This window comes from Mya arenaria, chromosome 13 (genome assembly GCF_026914265.1).
Source record: "Mya arenaria isolate MELC-2E11 chromosome 13, ASM2691426v1".
Taxonomy (NCBI): Eukaryota; Metazoa; Mollusca; class Bivalvia; order Myida; family Myidae; genus Mya; species Mya arenaria.
In genome coordinates this window covers 45,150,784-45,165,504 of record NC_069134.1, presented here as the reverse complement: position 1 = coordinate 45,165,504, position 14,721 = coordinate 45,150,784, and the positions used below count along the sequence as shown (strand labels likewise).

The following is a 14,721-nucleotide window of genomic DNA, read 5'->3' as shown; positions in this document are numbered from 1 at the left end:
TCTTGGTATGTAGAACACATGAGGCAAGCTGTTTTAAAATCTGTCCGTACAAGGGAAAATTACAGCCTGGACATGACAACCTATACTCTTTGTACTTATATGCAGCATTCCATTGTGAATAAACACTTAGTGTGACCATGACCTTAGAGGTAAGGACACAGGTCTATCACACGACACATCTTCTTGGTATGTCTAACACATGTGGCAAGTTATAATAATATCTGTCCATACAAGAGAAAGTTACAGCATGGACACAAATTATTGAACCAGACACAAGGATGGACGGCCAGACAGATAGACGGACGGACACACAGCTGATGGGATTTTAATATGCCCACCTTCGGCGGCATAAAAATATACTGTTCAAACATGTTGCCTGGATAATCACTGACAGGACTTGTTACAGTTGCCTTCACACTGACAGGACTTGTCAGTTTCCTGCACAGTGACAGGACATGGTGATTGACTGCACACTGACAGGGTTTTGTTCAGTTGCCTGCACACTGACAGGACTTGATGACTGACTGCACACTGACAGAATTTGATTCTCACCTGAACACTGACAGCACTTTGTTCAGTTGCCTGCGCACCACACTGACAGGACTTGATAATTGACTGCACACTGATAGCACTTGGTACAGATATCTGCACACTGACAGAACTTGATAATTGACTGCACACTGATAGCACTTGGTACAGATATCTGCACACTGACAGGACTTGATAATTGACTGCACACTGATAGCACTTGGTACAGATATCTGCACACTGACAGAACTTGATAATTGACTGCACACTGATAGCACTTGGTACAGATATCTGCACACTGACAGGACTTGATAATTGACTGCACACTGATAGCACTTGGTACAGATATCTGCACACTGACAGAACTTGATAATTGACTGCACACTGACAGCACTTGGTACAGATATCTGCACACTGACAGTACTTTGTTCAGTTGCCTGCACACTGACAGGACTTGATAATTGACTGCACACTGACAGCACTTGGTACAGATACCTGCACAATGACAGGACTTTTTTCAGTTGCCAGCACACTGACAGGACTTTTTTCAGTTGCCTGCACACTGACAGGACTTTGTTCAATTGCCTGCACACTGACAAAACTATGTTAAATTGCTTGCACACTGAAAGAACTTTAAGAAATATACACAAACAACAAACAGTGCACCATCCAATAAAATCAATAAACAGCCTTAAGCTCTAAAAATCAAATATCAGATCACATTCAGCACCTTCAACTAATACTATCACTTCTTCCATCTAGGACAACATCACCACCCTTCAAATGTTACCAACCGAATGTTTCTTGATGTAAGGCTTATTCACTATCCACACAGAAGATAAGATTGTAGCTTAGAATAATCTACATGAAGTTTACAATAATCTACATGAAGTTCAATGGAAAAGTCTGATTATTAAATTTATCATTCAGTGAAAATGAAATTTCTTCTAAAGAATAAAGTGTATAATAATTATTTTAATCTATGAACCTAAAAAAAGAACAATAATTATCTTAGAAGTACCCATGTTAAAGACTTAATAAAATTTAAAATCTATTCCCTTGTTACTAATAGAAAGTAGTGGAATCTCCAACAAAAAGGGAGACCAAATAGCAAGACTTGCTGCCCTTGCTTCAAGAGTTAACTTTACATAACTATCAGATTTTAACAAAATGTATTTATAATGAACTTGTAACCCACAGGGTGAGGCCAATTTTTCTCCAGGGGCATAATTTGAATAAACATGGTAGATAACCAATATACAATGTTACACACCAAATATTTAAGCACTAGGCCTCATAGTATTTGCCAAAAACAGTTTTGTAATTTTTCTTTTGGGTCATCATAATATCACCTTGAGGAATTCGTGCTCAGGTGAGCTAAAAAAATCATATAAAACATTTTTATTCTATAAGATATATTCAATAAGATTTATCATTAACATGACTTTTACCTTGCATTATAGCTCCAGTAGGCACAGACAGGTATCTGATCTTTCAGGTCCTTGTCATTATGCGAGAGTGTGTAGGTCATTGGGCGTGTAAGTCGCGTTTTAGCATGACTGATCTTGGCCGTGCGGGAATGTTTGGTGACAGAGGCAGATATTACGTCAGAGTTGATGTAACGAGTGGTGTTTTCGCTTGTCAGGGTTGGGTTTGATGATGGGTCCATGAGGGTGTCTAAGTTGTTGTACTGTAGGTAAGTGACTGTCACATCATCTGAAAGTGGGAAATAGAGTCTCAACACTTCATTGATTAGACTGGATACTGTAAGATATTACTACAGTGAGAGGATTTAAAGTTTTACAGAGGTATTCTGAATACCATAAACATATATAGTTCACCCTGAACTTAGCTGATTAAACAAGAAAAAGAATATTGAGAATACCTGTTCAAGTTTAACAACTGAGAGAGAAACAAGGGCCCATGTTGAGAAACAAGGGCCCATGTTTATAAACAGTCACTAGTCTGAGAAACAAGGGCCCATGTTGAGGAACAGTCACTAGTCTGAAACAAGGACCCATGTTGAGGAACAGTCACTAGCCTGAGAAACAAGGGCCTATGTTGAGGAACAGTCACTAGTCTGAGAAACGAGGGCCTATGTTGTGGAACAGTCACTAGTCTGAGAAACAAGGGCCCATGTTGATGAACAGTCACTAGTCTGAGAAACAATGGCCAATGTTGATGAACAGTCACAAGTCCAAGAAATGAGGGCCAATGTTGATTAACAGTCACTAGTCTGAGAAACTAGGGCCCATGTTGAGGAACAGTCACTAGTCTAAGAAACAAGGGCCAATGTTGAGCAACAGTCACACTTCAGAGAAACGCGGGCCCATGTTGATGAACAGTCACTAGTCTGAGAAACAAGGGCCCATGTTGAGGAACAGTCACAAGTCCAAGAAACTAGGGCCCATGTTGATGAACAGTCACACTTCAGAGAAACGCGGGCCCATTTTGATGAACAGTGACAAGTCCGAGAAACGAGGGCCCATTTTGATGAACAGTCACTAGTCCGAGAAACAAGGGCCTATGTTAATGAACAGTCACCAGTCTGAGAAAACAACGGCCCATGTTGAGGAACAGTCCCTAGTCTGAGAAACAAGGGCCCATGTTGAGGAACAGTCACTAGTCCCAGAAACAAGGGCCCATGTTGAGGAACAGTCACTAGTCTGAAACAAGGACCCATGTTGAGGAACAGTCACTAGCCTGAGAAACAAGGGCCTATGTTGAGGAACAGTCACTAGTCTGAGAAACGAGGGCCTATGTTGTGGAACAGTCACTAGTCTGAGAAACAAGGGCCCATGTTGATGAACAGTCACTAGTCTGAGAAACAATGGCCAATGTTGATGAACAGTCACAAGTCCAAGAAATGAGGGCCAATGTTGATTAACAGTCACTAGTCTGAGAAACTAGGGCCCATGTTGAGGAACAGTCACTAGTCTAAGAAACAAGGGCCAATGTTGAGCAACAGTCACACTTCAGAGAAACGCGGGCCCATGTTGATGAACAGTCACTAGTCTGAGAAACAAGGGCCCATGTTGAGGAACAGTCACAAGTCCAAGAAACTAGGGCCCATGTTGATGAACAGTCACACTTCAGAGAAACGCGGGCCCATTTTGATGAACAGTGACAAGTCCGAGAAACGAGGGCCCATTTTGATGAACAGTCACTAGTCCGAGAAACAAGGGCCTATGTTAATGAACAGTCACCAGTCTGAGAAAACAACGGCCCATGTTGAGGAACAGTCACTAGTCTGAGAAACAAGGGCCCATGTTGAGGAACAGTCACTAGTCCCAGAAACAAGGGCCCATGTTGAGAAACAGTCACTAGTCCGAGAAACAAGGGCCCATGTTGATGAACAGCCACTAGTCTAAGAAACAAGGGCTCATGTTGATGAACAGTCACTAGTCTGAGAAACAATGGCCAATGTTGATGAACATCCACTAGTCTGAGAAACAAGGGCCCATGTTGAGGAACAGTCCCTAGTCCGAGAAACAAGGGCTCATGTTGAGAAACAGTCACTAGTCTGAGAAACAAGGGCCCATGTTGAGAAACAGTCACTTGTCTGAGAAACAAGGGCCCATGTTGAGGAACAGTCACTAGTCCGAGAAACGAGGGCCCATGTTGATTAACAGCCACTAGTCTAAGAAACAAGGGCTCATGTTGATGAACAGCCACTAGTCTGAGAAACAAGGGCCCAAGTTGATGAACAGTCACTAGTTTGAGAAACAAGGGCCAATGTTGATGAACAGCCACTAGTCTAAGAAACAATGGCCCATGTTGATGAACAGTCACTAGTCTAAGTTCAGACTCAGGACTCAAAACTGGAAATCTTCCCGTAAGTTCACTGTGATGTTCATTATTGTAAACTTTGCTTAAAATATTCTTACCTTTTTTTAGTATAGACATATATTTTGTGAAAAGAATAGAATGCAATTGACATAGTCCTTTAAAAAAAATGATTTGTTTAAATATGTTAATATATATTTTAAAAAGCTACTTAAAAACATGAATGGGTCAATGTTAAACACCTATAAGCAGGGCTTCTAAAAACCGGCAATTTGCCGGTCTGGACCAATTTTGACCAAGCCAGACCGATTTCAGTTTCAAAGTGTAAAACAAATCGGTCCGAAACTTTCGATTTTTTTTTGTAATTTCGGTCCAAAACGACTAAGCCAGTAAAAGATATAGACATTGTAATACATAAACATTCATGGGTCATTCACACATTCAAAACTACATCTAGCAATAACAACGTAACGTCGTTTTTTACACTTCCCTATTCTGCACAATGCTAATACCACTCCTCACTCCAATGGATATTACTCCTGCAAACATTTATACTTACTGCCGAAAATGGTACCAAAATAATCATGAATAAATTATCTATCAACTGTAGTACGGGTTTTATCTAATTATGTGAAACAAAATAAAACGAGCAAAAAGTTTCACAAGCATTTTTTGTAATATGTCGTTTTTCTGCCGGTCTTGGGACGTTTTGACTGTCATTTTATACTTTCGATTTCGGATATTTTAAGAATTGTTTTGATTGTCAATGACTTTACAAGGATACATTGACGTCTCCTGCATCGGTGAGTATAACTTTAATGAATTATTATGTATATTTTCTGCTTTTATTTTGACAAAAACTGAAACAGGGGATAAAACATGCTGAATTATAGGTCCAAATCGAAAGAGAACAACAATGCATCATCGAATTTCTGAAAATTCATTCATTTATCTACACAGTGATACTATCCATTTGATTCAGTAATCTGACGCATTTTTCCGCAAGGGCTATTTATAAACACATCGTTTCTGAGAGTGGCCAAAAACAAGAACAATTTGATGACTCATAAGGCATGCAACCTTAAAAGCCGAGAGTATCCGAATTAACCAGGAAGTGATTTTTGTTTACTTTTTAAATGCCAACCTCTGTAAATAGTAATTTATTTTGAGTAAACATTGAGGTAGGTTTATGCATATCATTGTTTTATTATATTTAGAATGCTATTTATAAGGGGTTGCCAATTCTTTTGCATGAACATTGGTCAAATGTTTTATAATTTGAATAAATAAGACATTTGCAATATTGTGATTTGTTTTAATGAAATAAACAGACCGGGTTCTTTAAGGATCTGGTCACTTTCGGTTTTAAAAAATGTAAATAAACTATTGGAGAATTGGCAGTTATTTTTTATTAAGCCATTCTATATTATTAATTAAGAATCTGTCAAGCTGAAGTTTGTTATTGTTTATGCGCATGTTTCTGCAACGGGCATTGACCGACAAATTCATATTAAATAACTTAAAAGAGCTCGACAACCAAAACCCAATTAATCAAATTACAACGCCAAGTTTCCATTTAGTGTTTTATTGGTTAATAAGAAAAATGCAGGCTGGCTTATATAGGCATTTCACAATTAAAGCTAAGAAAGTAAGCATTTTTTTAATCTTCTAAACAGTTAATTGGATGCCTACCAATTTTAATTGTTTATAGATCATACATTATCACCAAGTTACTAATACTTAAATAATAATTGGAAAGTTTCAAATTTCAACATATCAATGTTTTAATGTGTAAATTTTAGGAAACATTTTTATGTTCTGTATAGTTACTTGGATTATAAAATCACTCTCTGAAAAAATTATTCAACTTTTCAAACATTATTTGTCTTCAGATTTATTGGAATTCCTGTTATGATAGGATTTCAATTGCTGTCATTAATTTTCAACTCAATGTTTTGATTATTCATTTGAAATTATTTTAAACTTCACATTCCATAAATGGCTGTTCTTCCTTTTTGACTAAATATTTTGAGTATTTTTACACATTAGTATGTCTGCCAATTCATGGGTGGTCAGTTTTGTCATTTATTAGTCTTTTTCCCCTTTTTTATTTAATCTTTTCTTCCTTTCAGTGAGAAATAAAGCCATAGAATACATTCATACCACTCAAATTCAGCCAGTCAGAATGATGGGAAGGATTGCAGAACTGAGGTAACTTAGAACTATGATGCATATTTACCAGAGAATATCTCATAAACATGCCATTTGCTTAATTTTCTTTGAAATCATACCTGAAGTTATTGAGAACTCTTTATAAACTTTGACATTTTGTATGATGACATATTTTATTATTTGTAAAATAAATGCTTTTGACATTTTTTTGAGCTGTAAAGTTGAATTGATTCTTAAATTGATTCTGGTAAATACCAAACTGTGTATAGACATCAAACCTCATTACATATATATATATATATATATATATATATATATATATATATATATATATATATATATATATACATAGTTGTCCCTCTCTGAATAATACATAATTATCTATGTTTCTGTTTACTTTCAGTTTCACTCTCACCTGACTGATGCAGATTCAGTAACCTAAATGTATGTACTTTTTTGTCAAATTGTATTTATTTGCTCTATTAAAAATATAATGTTGACTTTTTTGAGGAATAATTTTGAAAGGAAAAATAAATTATTATAGAGAAAAGGTAATTTGTTATGTACAAAAAGTGGACAAAAATGTTGAACAGTATGAAGTTTTAAATTAGAAAATCCTTATTTCTCTCTGTATGTATGTCAACTTTATTAAGACAATATTAAGACAATATCTGGTAATATAATGTATTCTCTAAATTAAATGTGATAAAACCTTTTTACACTGTATGTATACATCTGTATATGTATGTTGCCATATAAACTGAATGCATGTAGTTTCTTTTGTGAACATGTGTATTAATTGAAATCAACACATTCCTTTGTTATATTTTCAGGCTCATGATGGTTTCTGAGAAAAAACAGCTTGGTGTAATTTGACAGTATTTTTCAGTATTTGACAGTGGTTCTATCATGCAACAGTCATACCATTAAGTGTCTCACAGATTCTCTCTCAATTCCTGCAATATCCAAGATTACAGTGTAGTGCAAAGAGGATTAATTTTCTTGCAATAAGAAGTATCTGCACTTCCAAATACCCCTGTACAGCATGAACAGTTCCTTCATTTTTTGAGTGATTATAGAGTGAAAATGTTTCCATATAAAATGTTTTCTTTTTATGTGTAAAACTTGTCATGAATGGTTACAAATACATGCATGGACATTATGATTCGAAATCTATGCACATTTTGATTCCAATAATTAAAGTATTTTAAATTTAGTTTGAAACAGAAATATTGTCCTTATGTTTGTTTCTAAACATTATCTGGTATTATTCGTGTTTAAAGTTTTCATGTCAATTTAAAAAAAAGTCGATTCTTTTAAAGATGCACTCTTACTCCCACATAAGATTTACCACAATTAATACTTTTGTTTTATTATTCCAAAAAGGATGAATAAATGTTGAAAACAATGGTTCTAATGAAGGATGCCTACTTCTACTTGAAGGAAATGTGCATAAAAGACAGTATTTCTACCATTTGAGATCATAGTAGATCACAGTAAATCTTTATGCATTCACCAATCATTTAATATCTTTGCTTTTTCAGCTTAAATACACGGTTACAATATTTTTATCAATACTTAATATTTTCCAAAAATGAATTATTAAGTAAGTTGTTAAAGGGTTAACAGTCAAAGTATATGTTTGTTATACATGTGTATGCATTGATACTGAATAAGAGTGTCACTTTAAACAGTTGCCATGGTAACTATAGAGTCTAGTTTTCTTAAGAAACTGTAATTGTTGTCTAAAAACCTTTGTATTTTCAATGTGATACTTTTTAGCATGTCCGCTTCAGTCAATGAAATATTTCTCTGTTATTTGTTAATCATTTGGTCATACTTTGTATACAATTATATTTATAATTTAACCTTGAAAATTGCTGACAATCTCATACTTATATTGAAATATTCAGAATTGCTAGATGGGTTGAAGTTCACCTTTATTACAACTGTCAGGCAAATCATGGCAAGATGTACATAATTCTCCTTTTTAACAAAAAGCGATGTTTAAAGCATTTTTTGTATTTTTATTGAATGGTTACCATGGCAACTATTTTTTTGTTTGCCTTTAATCTTCCTATTTATAATACTATTAATTGTAAAAATGCAACAGTCAAGCAGTGAATGGAAGAACGTAAATGTTCTTTGTCTTTTACCTTTTTCAAGCTCATTCTTCAAAATATAAAGGAATTTTAAAATTTCTTAAAAATGGACGTTTTTTCATCATTTTTTTTAAAGTAAAATAATTTTCTTAAAACTTTGTTTAGGTTCTGATATTTAGGAATGTGTATTAAATTTATAGAAAATAAACAAAATGTGTTGTTTGACATTATTTATTTCATTTAAATTCCGAAGTTTTGAATTTGACCTATTTTGGCAGAAAAATTGATAAAAATGTAAAATTAAAAGGGCCATAATTCTGTCAAAAATTGATGGATTTTGAAAAAATGTGCATATTTGAGTTTGTTATGACGTAACCTTTAAAATGATATATCACTTTAATATACCGCATTAAATCAATTTTTTACGTTGTTATTGCTACTACATCCAATGGGTCATAAAAGTGTCTTGGTCACCATGACGATGCGACCAGCTGCTTTTTCCGCTACGCTGATCACTCTATAGCCTATCTGTTAATTAGCAGACGCTTGTAATCGGTCCAATCACGTGTTTTGGTATAAGCAGAAGACACAATTAAACAAACTATGTGTTAATTATCTGCTTGCAGCTTTTCTGATTAAGTGTTAAAATCGGTTCATATTTTCACATGGCAATATGCTATATGTCGTCGTCGATCATCACATGATATCTAGAGGTGAAACGATTCAAAAAAATTTGATTCGATTCGATTTCGATTTTTGTTAGCACGATTCGATTATTTTCGGTTCGATTCAATTAAAGTTAAAAAATGCATTGACAAAGTTGTAAACATTATTTGTTTTTGTAATATCAGTAGAGTAATGCACAAACAATAGTGTGAACATACTTTTGTGAGAAGCCAGAGCAATGAGAGTATCCTAGTCACAGTCTTAAACAGAATGTATTCAGGAACAACTTTTGAAAAAGAACTTGAATTCTTCAGACCTTCAAATCTGAAATATTTAAATTCTTTTTTAAAAACAATTACATGTCCACATTGTCACTCAATAAGCCTCAGGAAATTGAATCAAAAAGCCCTTTTCTTCAGTATATCTTTCATTCATATTAACAGCAAGTAACAAAAGCAAATGAAGTGCTGACATAGTGAATGGACAGAGGCACATTCTTTGAACAACCACTTCACCTACAGGAATAAAGCATTATGGTCCATTTGAATACTTTATTCATTTAGGTCAGAAATCTTAAGATTTTTTTTCAAAAAAATTAGCATGTCCATATTGTCACTGCTCAGTGTGCCCCTCTGTGCATTCACAATGTCCCCAGCAGTTGAGAAAACCCGTTCACTAGCAACAGATGTTGCTGGGATGACCAAATAGCTGCTGGCGAGCTTGGAGAGGATAGGATAGTGACCAGCTCTCTCTTTCCACCACTGGAGTGGATCTGACTTTAAGGATACCACAGGCTCCTTCTCAAAGTCATATTAGTCGTGTTCCCAGATTTACACAGAATATCTGCGTAGCAAACTTTGCACGTCGGCTTATTTTCTTCGTCTGACTTTCCATCTCTGAATCCAAAGTATTCCCACACTTTGGAACGATACTTTTTTGGAGCGGCTCGTAATTTTACAGTCGGTTCCGACATCGTAATCAAGAATGAACACGCAGACGCTTGCCGCAATACAAATCAGATAACAGCAAGCGCCTTGACGATCAATAGTAGCGTCGTGAGTTACGCCCGATACGATTGGCTGGAACAGAAGTATTTAGCCAATCGTTGCGCCTCTATTAAAATACTCCCGATACCGTTTATTTTGGCAGCCGACTAGAAATTGACATCGGAATTTGAATGGTTTGTTTCGACAAGTAAATAATTATATTGCGAGCTATTTGACAATAAAAAATCGAACCGAAACTGACACCTTACGGATCGAATCGAATCGAATCGAATCGAGGCCAAAAAATCACGGTTCAATCCACATCGCGATTAATCGTTTCACCTCTAATGATATCCATTTGTTGATTACAAAACGGTTAAATTTAGATTGTTATAAAGAACCATTGCTGGTTAAAAACAGCATTAAAGATAAATGCATCTCATTGTAAATCCGTGAAAGCATTAAAGCTTGTTAGAAACGCCGCAGAACTCGATGAGAATCTCATTTGAATTAAACTTGTATCAATGACTATCCAAATCGGCTATGCTGGCTCTAGAGCCCTCTTACAAATTGCCACATCGCAAAAAATATTGACAAAAAAGACGTCGCGATAATGTATGCAATTTCTTTTTTTTGGGGGGGGGGGGGTGTCCTCGCCGGGTCCGGACCGATTGAGGTTCCAAAGTTTTAGAAGCCCTGCCTATAAGCATGCTTTTAGTATTATAAAACATTACCATCAACACAGTCTAAATACCCAAAAACTATGTTTCTCCTGTAACACTGTAATTTCTATGTTAATAATTATATCATTTTTTCCTTATTCAATTAATGTCAAGGTTTGTTGTTGTTTTTTGGCAGAAATGTCATAACCAAAGTCTGTATCCACTCAACTTTTAAATATAATATTTCAAGCCAATTGTTTCAGCCATTAAACATAATTTAATTTGAAATTGCCCAATCAAACTTCCTGCCAATCTAATTTCCTAGCATGATTAAGTGAACACACAGCAGAATGTGATTTTGAAAACATTTTGCTTAATTAATGTCCATGCCATGTTCAATTAAATCAGGCAATCAAACCTTTTACCTGGAATTTCATTTTTCACATGTTAATTAATAAGGCCATTTCACAAAGGATTGTTTTGGTCCCGAGAGTACCGGATCTTTTTTTTAGTCGATCAGCCCCAGCACTGCTTGTTGGTCCATGACCTTCACTGGCTTGTCAAAAAATGGTGAAAGGCTTCGATATGGCTCGATTTATATAGTCGGGCCACAAAAACACCGATCTCTCGCCGATCTGGGCAAATTTAGTCGGCCAAAGATCGTTTAAATCGTCCAAAGAACGTTCACTTTTGGGTTTCTGCGGCTACCTGCGTCAACATAAGCCTACATTTAGCCACTCTCGCGCGAAGAATGGAGTAAGAACAGCGGACATCGGCCGCAGAGCGGCCGAAAGCGTCCTCTCTCGAACCGGGATCGCCCATTTTTGGTCCCTCTCGGCTGAACAACGCGCAAACATCGCTCACTTGCGCACGAGATGCGGGTCTCTTCCGGGCCTTTGTCTTGTACCTGCGGTTACTTGCGCGTACTTTCGCATACTTGCGCCCCTGAAACGTGTTGATCACTCGAGGAACGTCCGTGAATCGTCCCTCGCCGTGGTTCATTGGTCGGGATTCAGTCAGCTTAAAAAATGGGGACGATTGGAGGCGATTCAGGACGACAATCTGGCCAATCAAAAAAATTAATCATCGGGGATAATCCGGTACAGATCGGGCCGATTGGAAAAAAACAATCGTTGGTGAAATGGGGTCATAAGGAATTGCAGTTGTTCTATTGCACTGCACATAAGTTTGCTTTCTGCATAAAGATGTGCTATTTTTTCATGAAAAAAAATGGATATATTATGGCATTTCATACTCAATTCCACAATTAAAAGTGGCATTTTACAATACAATAATTATCTGAAGAATGCAGAATACTGAAGTCTGTGACACATTTACATCTCACTGTTGAGTTTTACCATCATATTGGGACACCGAAATATTACCAGAGACTCCTACTTAAGAAACATGAAGGTTCCAGCCGACATTCCTAAGGAAAACCCTGATAATTACATCAACATTGTAAGTAATGCCAACAGTCACTAGTAAGTGAATTGTGCATGTATAAACCATACTTCTTAAAAATTCTGAGGTAAAAGTAACAGTATCCCACATTAATGGGTGGAAATTGTTACAAATGTTACTTATAACCACATAAAATCAGTGTAACAAAATTCAACATGCATTATAAATTATCATACACACCAGATGAGGAAATTCCCATGATGCTGTCTATGGGCAGGCTAACGTCATGTTGCCTTTCAGGGCTGTCGGTTGCATACTGCATTCTGGGAAGATGCATGTTTGTAGTCAGTGATCTCTCTGGTCGAATCACGCTTACCTCCATCACTTAAAACATTCACAAGTTAAATACTTACTATTTGAAGTATTGGCATGTACATCTTATAATGGTACAACATATTGCAAAATGGTTTAAAATCTGTGAAATTCCTGTTTAATTTCTAGCTGGTGGTTGAACACATCAACAAAATACATTATGCCAATATTTTTACCCTAAAAAACACACATTATTTATACATAATGCACACATGTGAGTCATTTTTAAATTCGCATCAATTTCTAAGAAAGAAGACTAGGTACGGATACATAACAGCAATGAAGATGTGTGATGTAGTTAGTCTATCCATGAACTGACATCCACTCTTACCTATGTTAAGTTCTGATGATGAAACAGTCTCTTCTGTGTTGATAGTAGCAGCCACCTCGAGTGCCATCTGTTCAAGGGATACTATCAACCATGTGGCAGACTGTTTGCGGGTTTTGGAATCCAACAACTGCCAGGATGAATGCTGAGTCTGGTCCAGCAGACTGCTGCCAGACTTCACTATGGCCTGAAATTATGAATTAAACAATAGTTAAAACATTTCTTTTTATTCAAGAAATAACTCAAGAATAATCATTAATCTGCATTAATTCTTTTTCGTTGTACATAATTTAAATAATTATAACCTGCTTTCCAGCTAGTTAAAACTGAACTTGAGATTGCTTTTTTGATTTTTTTTTGGACTGGAGAAGAACAAACATAGGGGTCATCTGCTGGTCATAACCAATCTGCATGCCAAGTATGAAGTTCCTGGGTCCAAGTATGAAGTTACTAGGTCCAACCATTCTTTAGTTAATGAGCGAAGAGAAGTGATGTTACAACTGGTGACCAACAAATTGTTTTTCACCTGAAGGTCACTGTGACCTTGACCTACTGACCTCAAAATCAATAATCAAGACCAACTAGCAAACCAAGTATGAGTTCCTCGGCCCAAGCGTTCTTTAGTTATTCAGCGAAAACTATTCTTTTACCTAAAGGTCACCTTGACCTTTGACCTACTGGCCTGAAAATCATTAGGGGTAATCGACTAGTCATGAACAATTTGCAAACCACATATGAAGTTCCTGGGTGCATGCGTTCTTAAGTTAATGAGCAGAAACCGTTTTTTTACTTAACGGTCACAGCAACCTATACTGCAGACTTGACCTTTTGAGCTACTGATCCTAAAATCAATAGAGGTTGTATACTGGTCATGACTAACATTTTTTCACCTCAAGGTCACTTCGACCTTCTGAACTCAAAATCAATAGGATTCATCTTCTGGTCATGACCAACCTGCATATCAAGTATGAAGTTCCTGGGTCTTAGTGTTCTCAAGTTATTAAGCAGTAACAAAGTGTGAGGTACAGACTGACTGACTGATGGACAGAACAAAAACAATATGTCTCCCCCATTCATTGAGGGAGACACAATTCATTTACTAGCATTCTGATTTAAAACATACTTCCAGAAAAAAAGGAAATTAAAAGACTGTTCACGAAGTATTGAAGTTTTGAGTATATCTTTACAATAACTGTACCCTGCCGCTCTATAAAACATCCTTTTGCTAATAAACATTTCCATACCTTACTGAAGCTGTGTACTTTATTCCTCCTGTCTTGCAGCGACATGTCAGACTGTATCTCTTTCTTCATCTTGGTAATCAGTCCCGGTAACACGTGAATTGTGGCCCTTTTTAGATCACCTGCCTGCAGTGATTTCCCTTTGATCTTACTGTTCAACTCTTTAATTGCCTCGTCAGCTGGCTGGTCAGTATCAATCTGCATAATATAAAAGTTTGGTTAAGATTTGTTTCAATTTCTCAATAATTGAATAGTGATTGTTTATGACAAGTTGTATTACTGTACACTCAAGGAGTAAGACCCACTTTTGGTTTCCCTCTGCGATTTTAGGCCATCAGTCGACCGACCAATTACGAATGCAGTGTTCCTCTTAGGGATTAACTCCATAAAACTCTGCAGATATTTGATAACAAACTATGCTACAGTAAATTGCTGTTATTCTTTTTCCTCTGCCTTTTTAAAAAAATCAGATCC

The 14,721-nt window shown here is 36.2% G+C and overlaps 1 protein-coding gene and 1 long non-coding RNA gene across 6 annotated transcripts in view; one reads left to right on the top strand and one right to left on the bottom strand.

The window, feature by feature from the left end:
* The window catches only part of LOC128213633 (adhesion G protein-coupled receptor L3-like), a 214,121-nt gene that overhangs the window by 64,919 nt on the left and 134,481 nt on the right, over window positions 1-14,721 (bottom strand). For all 5 annotated transcript variants that reach the window (XM_052919613.1, XM_052919611.1, XM_052919614.1 and 2 more), the window contains 4 exons: window positions 14,251-14,445; window positions 13,010-13,193; window positions 12,547-12,690; window positions 1,980-2,244 (listed from right to left, as the gene is read on the bottom strand). In XM_052919613.1, the coding sequence (XP_052775573.1) occupies window positions 1,980-2,244; window positions 12,547-12,690; window positions 13,010-13,193; window positions 14,251-14,445 (788 nt within the window). The remainder of the gene's footprint in view (window positions 1-1,979; window positions 2,245-12,546; window positions 12,691-13,009; window positions 13,194-14,250; window positions 14,446-14,721) is intronic.
* LOC128213642 (uncharacterized) lies at window positions 4,762-8,970 on the top strand. Its single transcript, XR_008257761.1, has 4 exons — window positions 4,762-5,117; window positions 6,447-6,525; window positions 6,890-6,930; window positions 7,320-8,970. It is a non-coding gene; the product is annotated as an uncharacterized LOC128213642 (long non-coding RNA).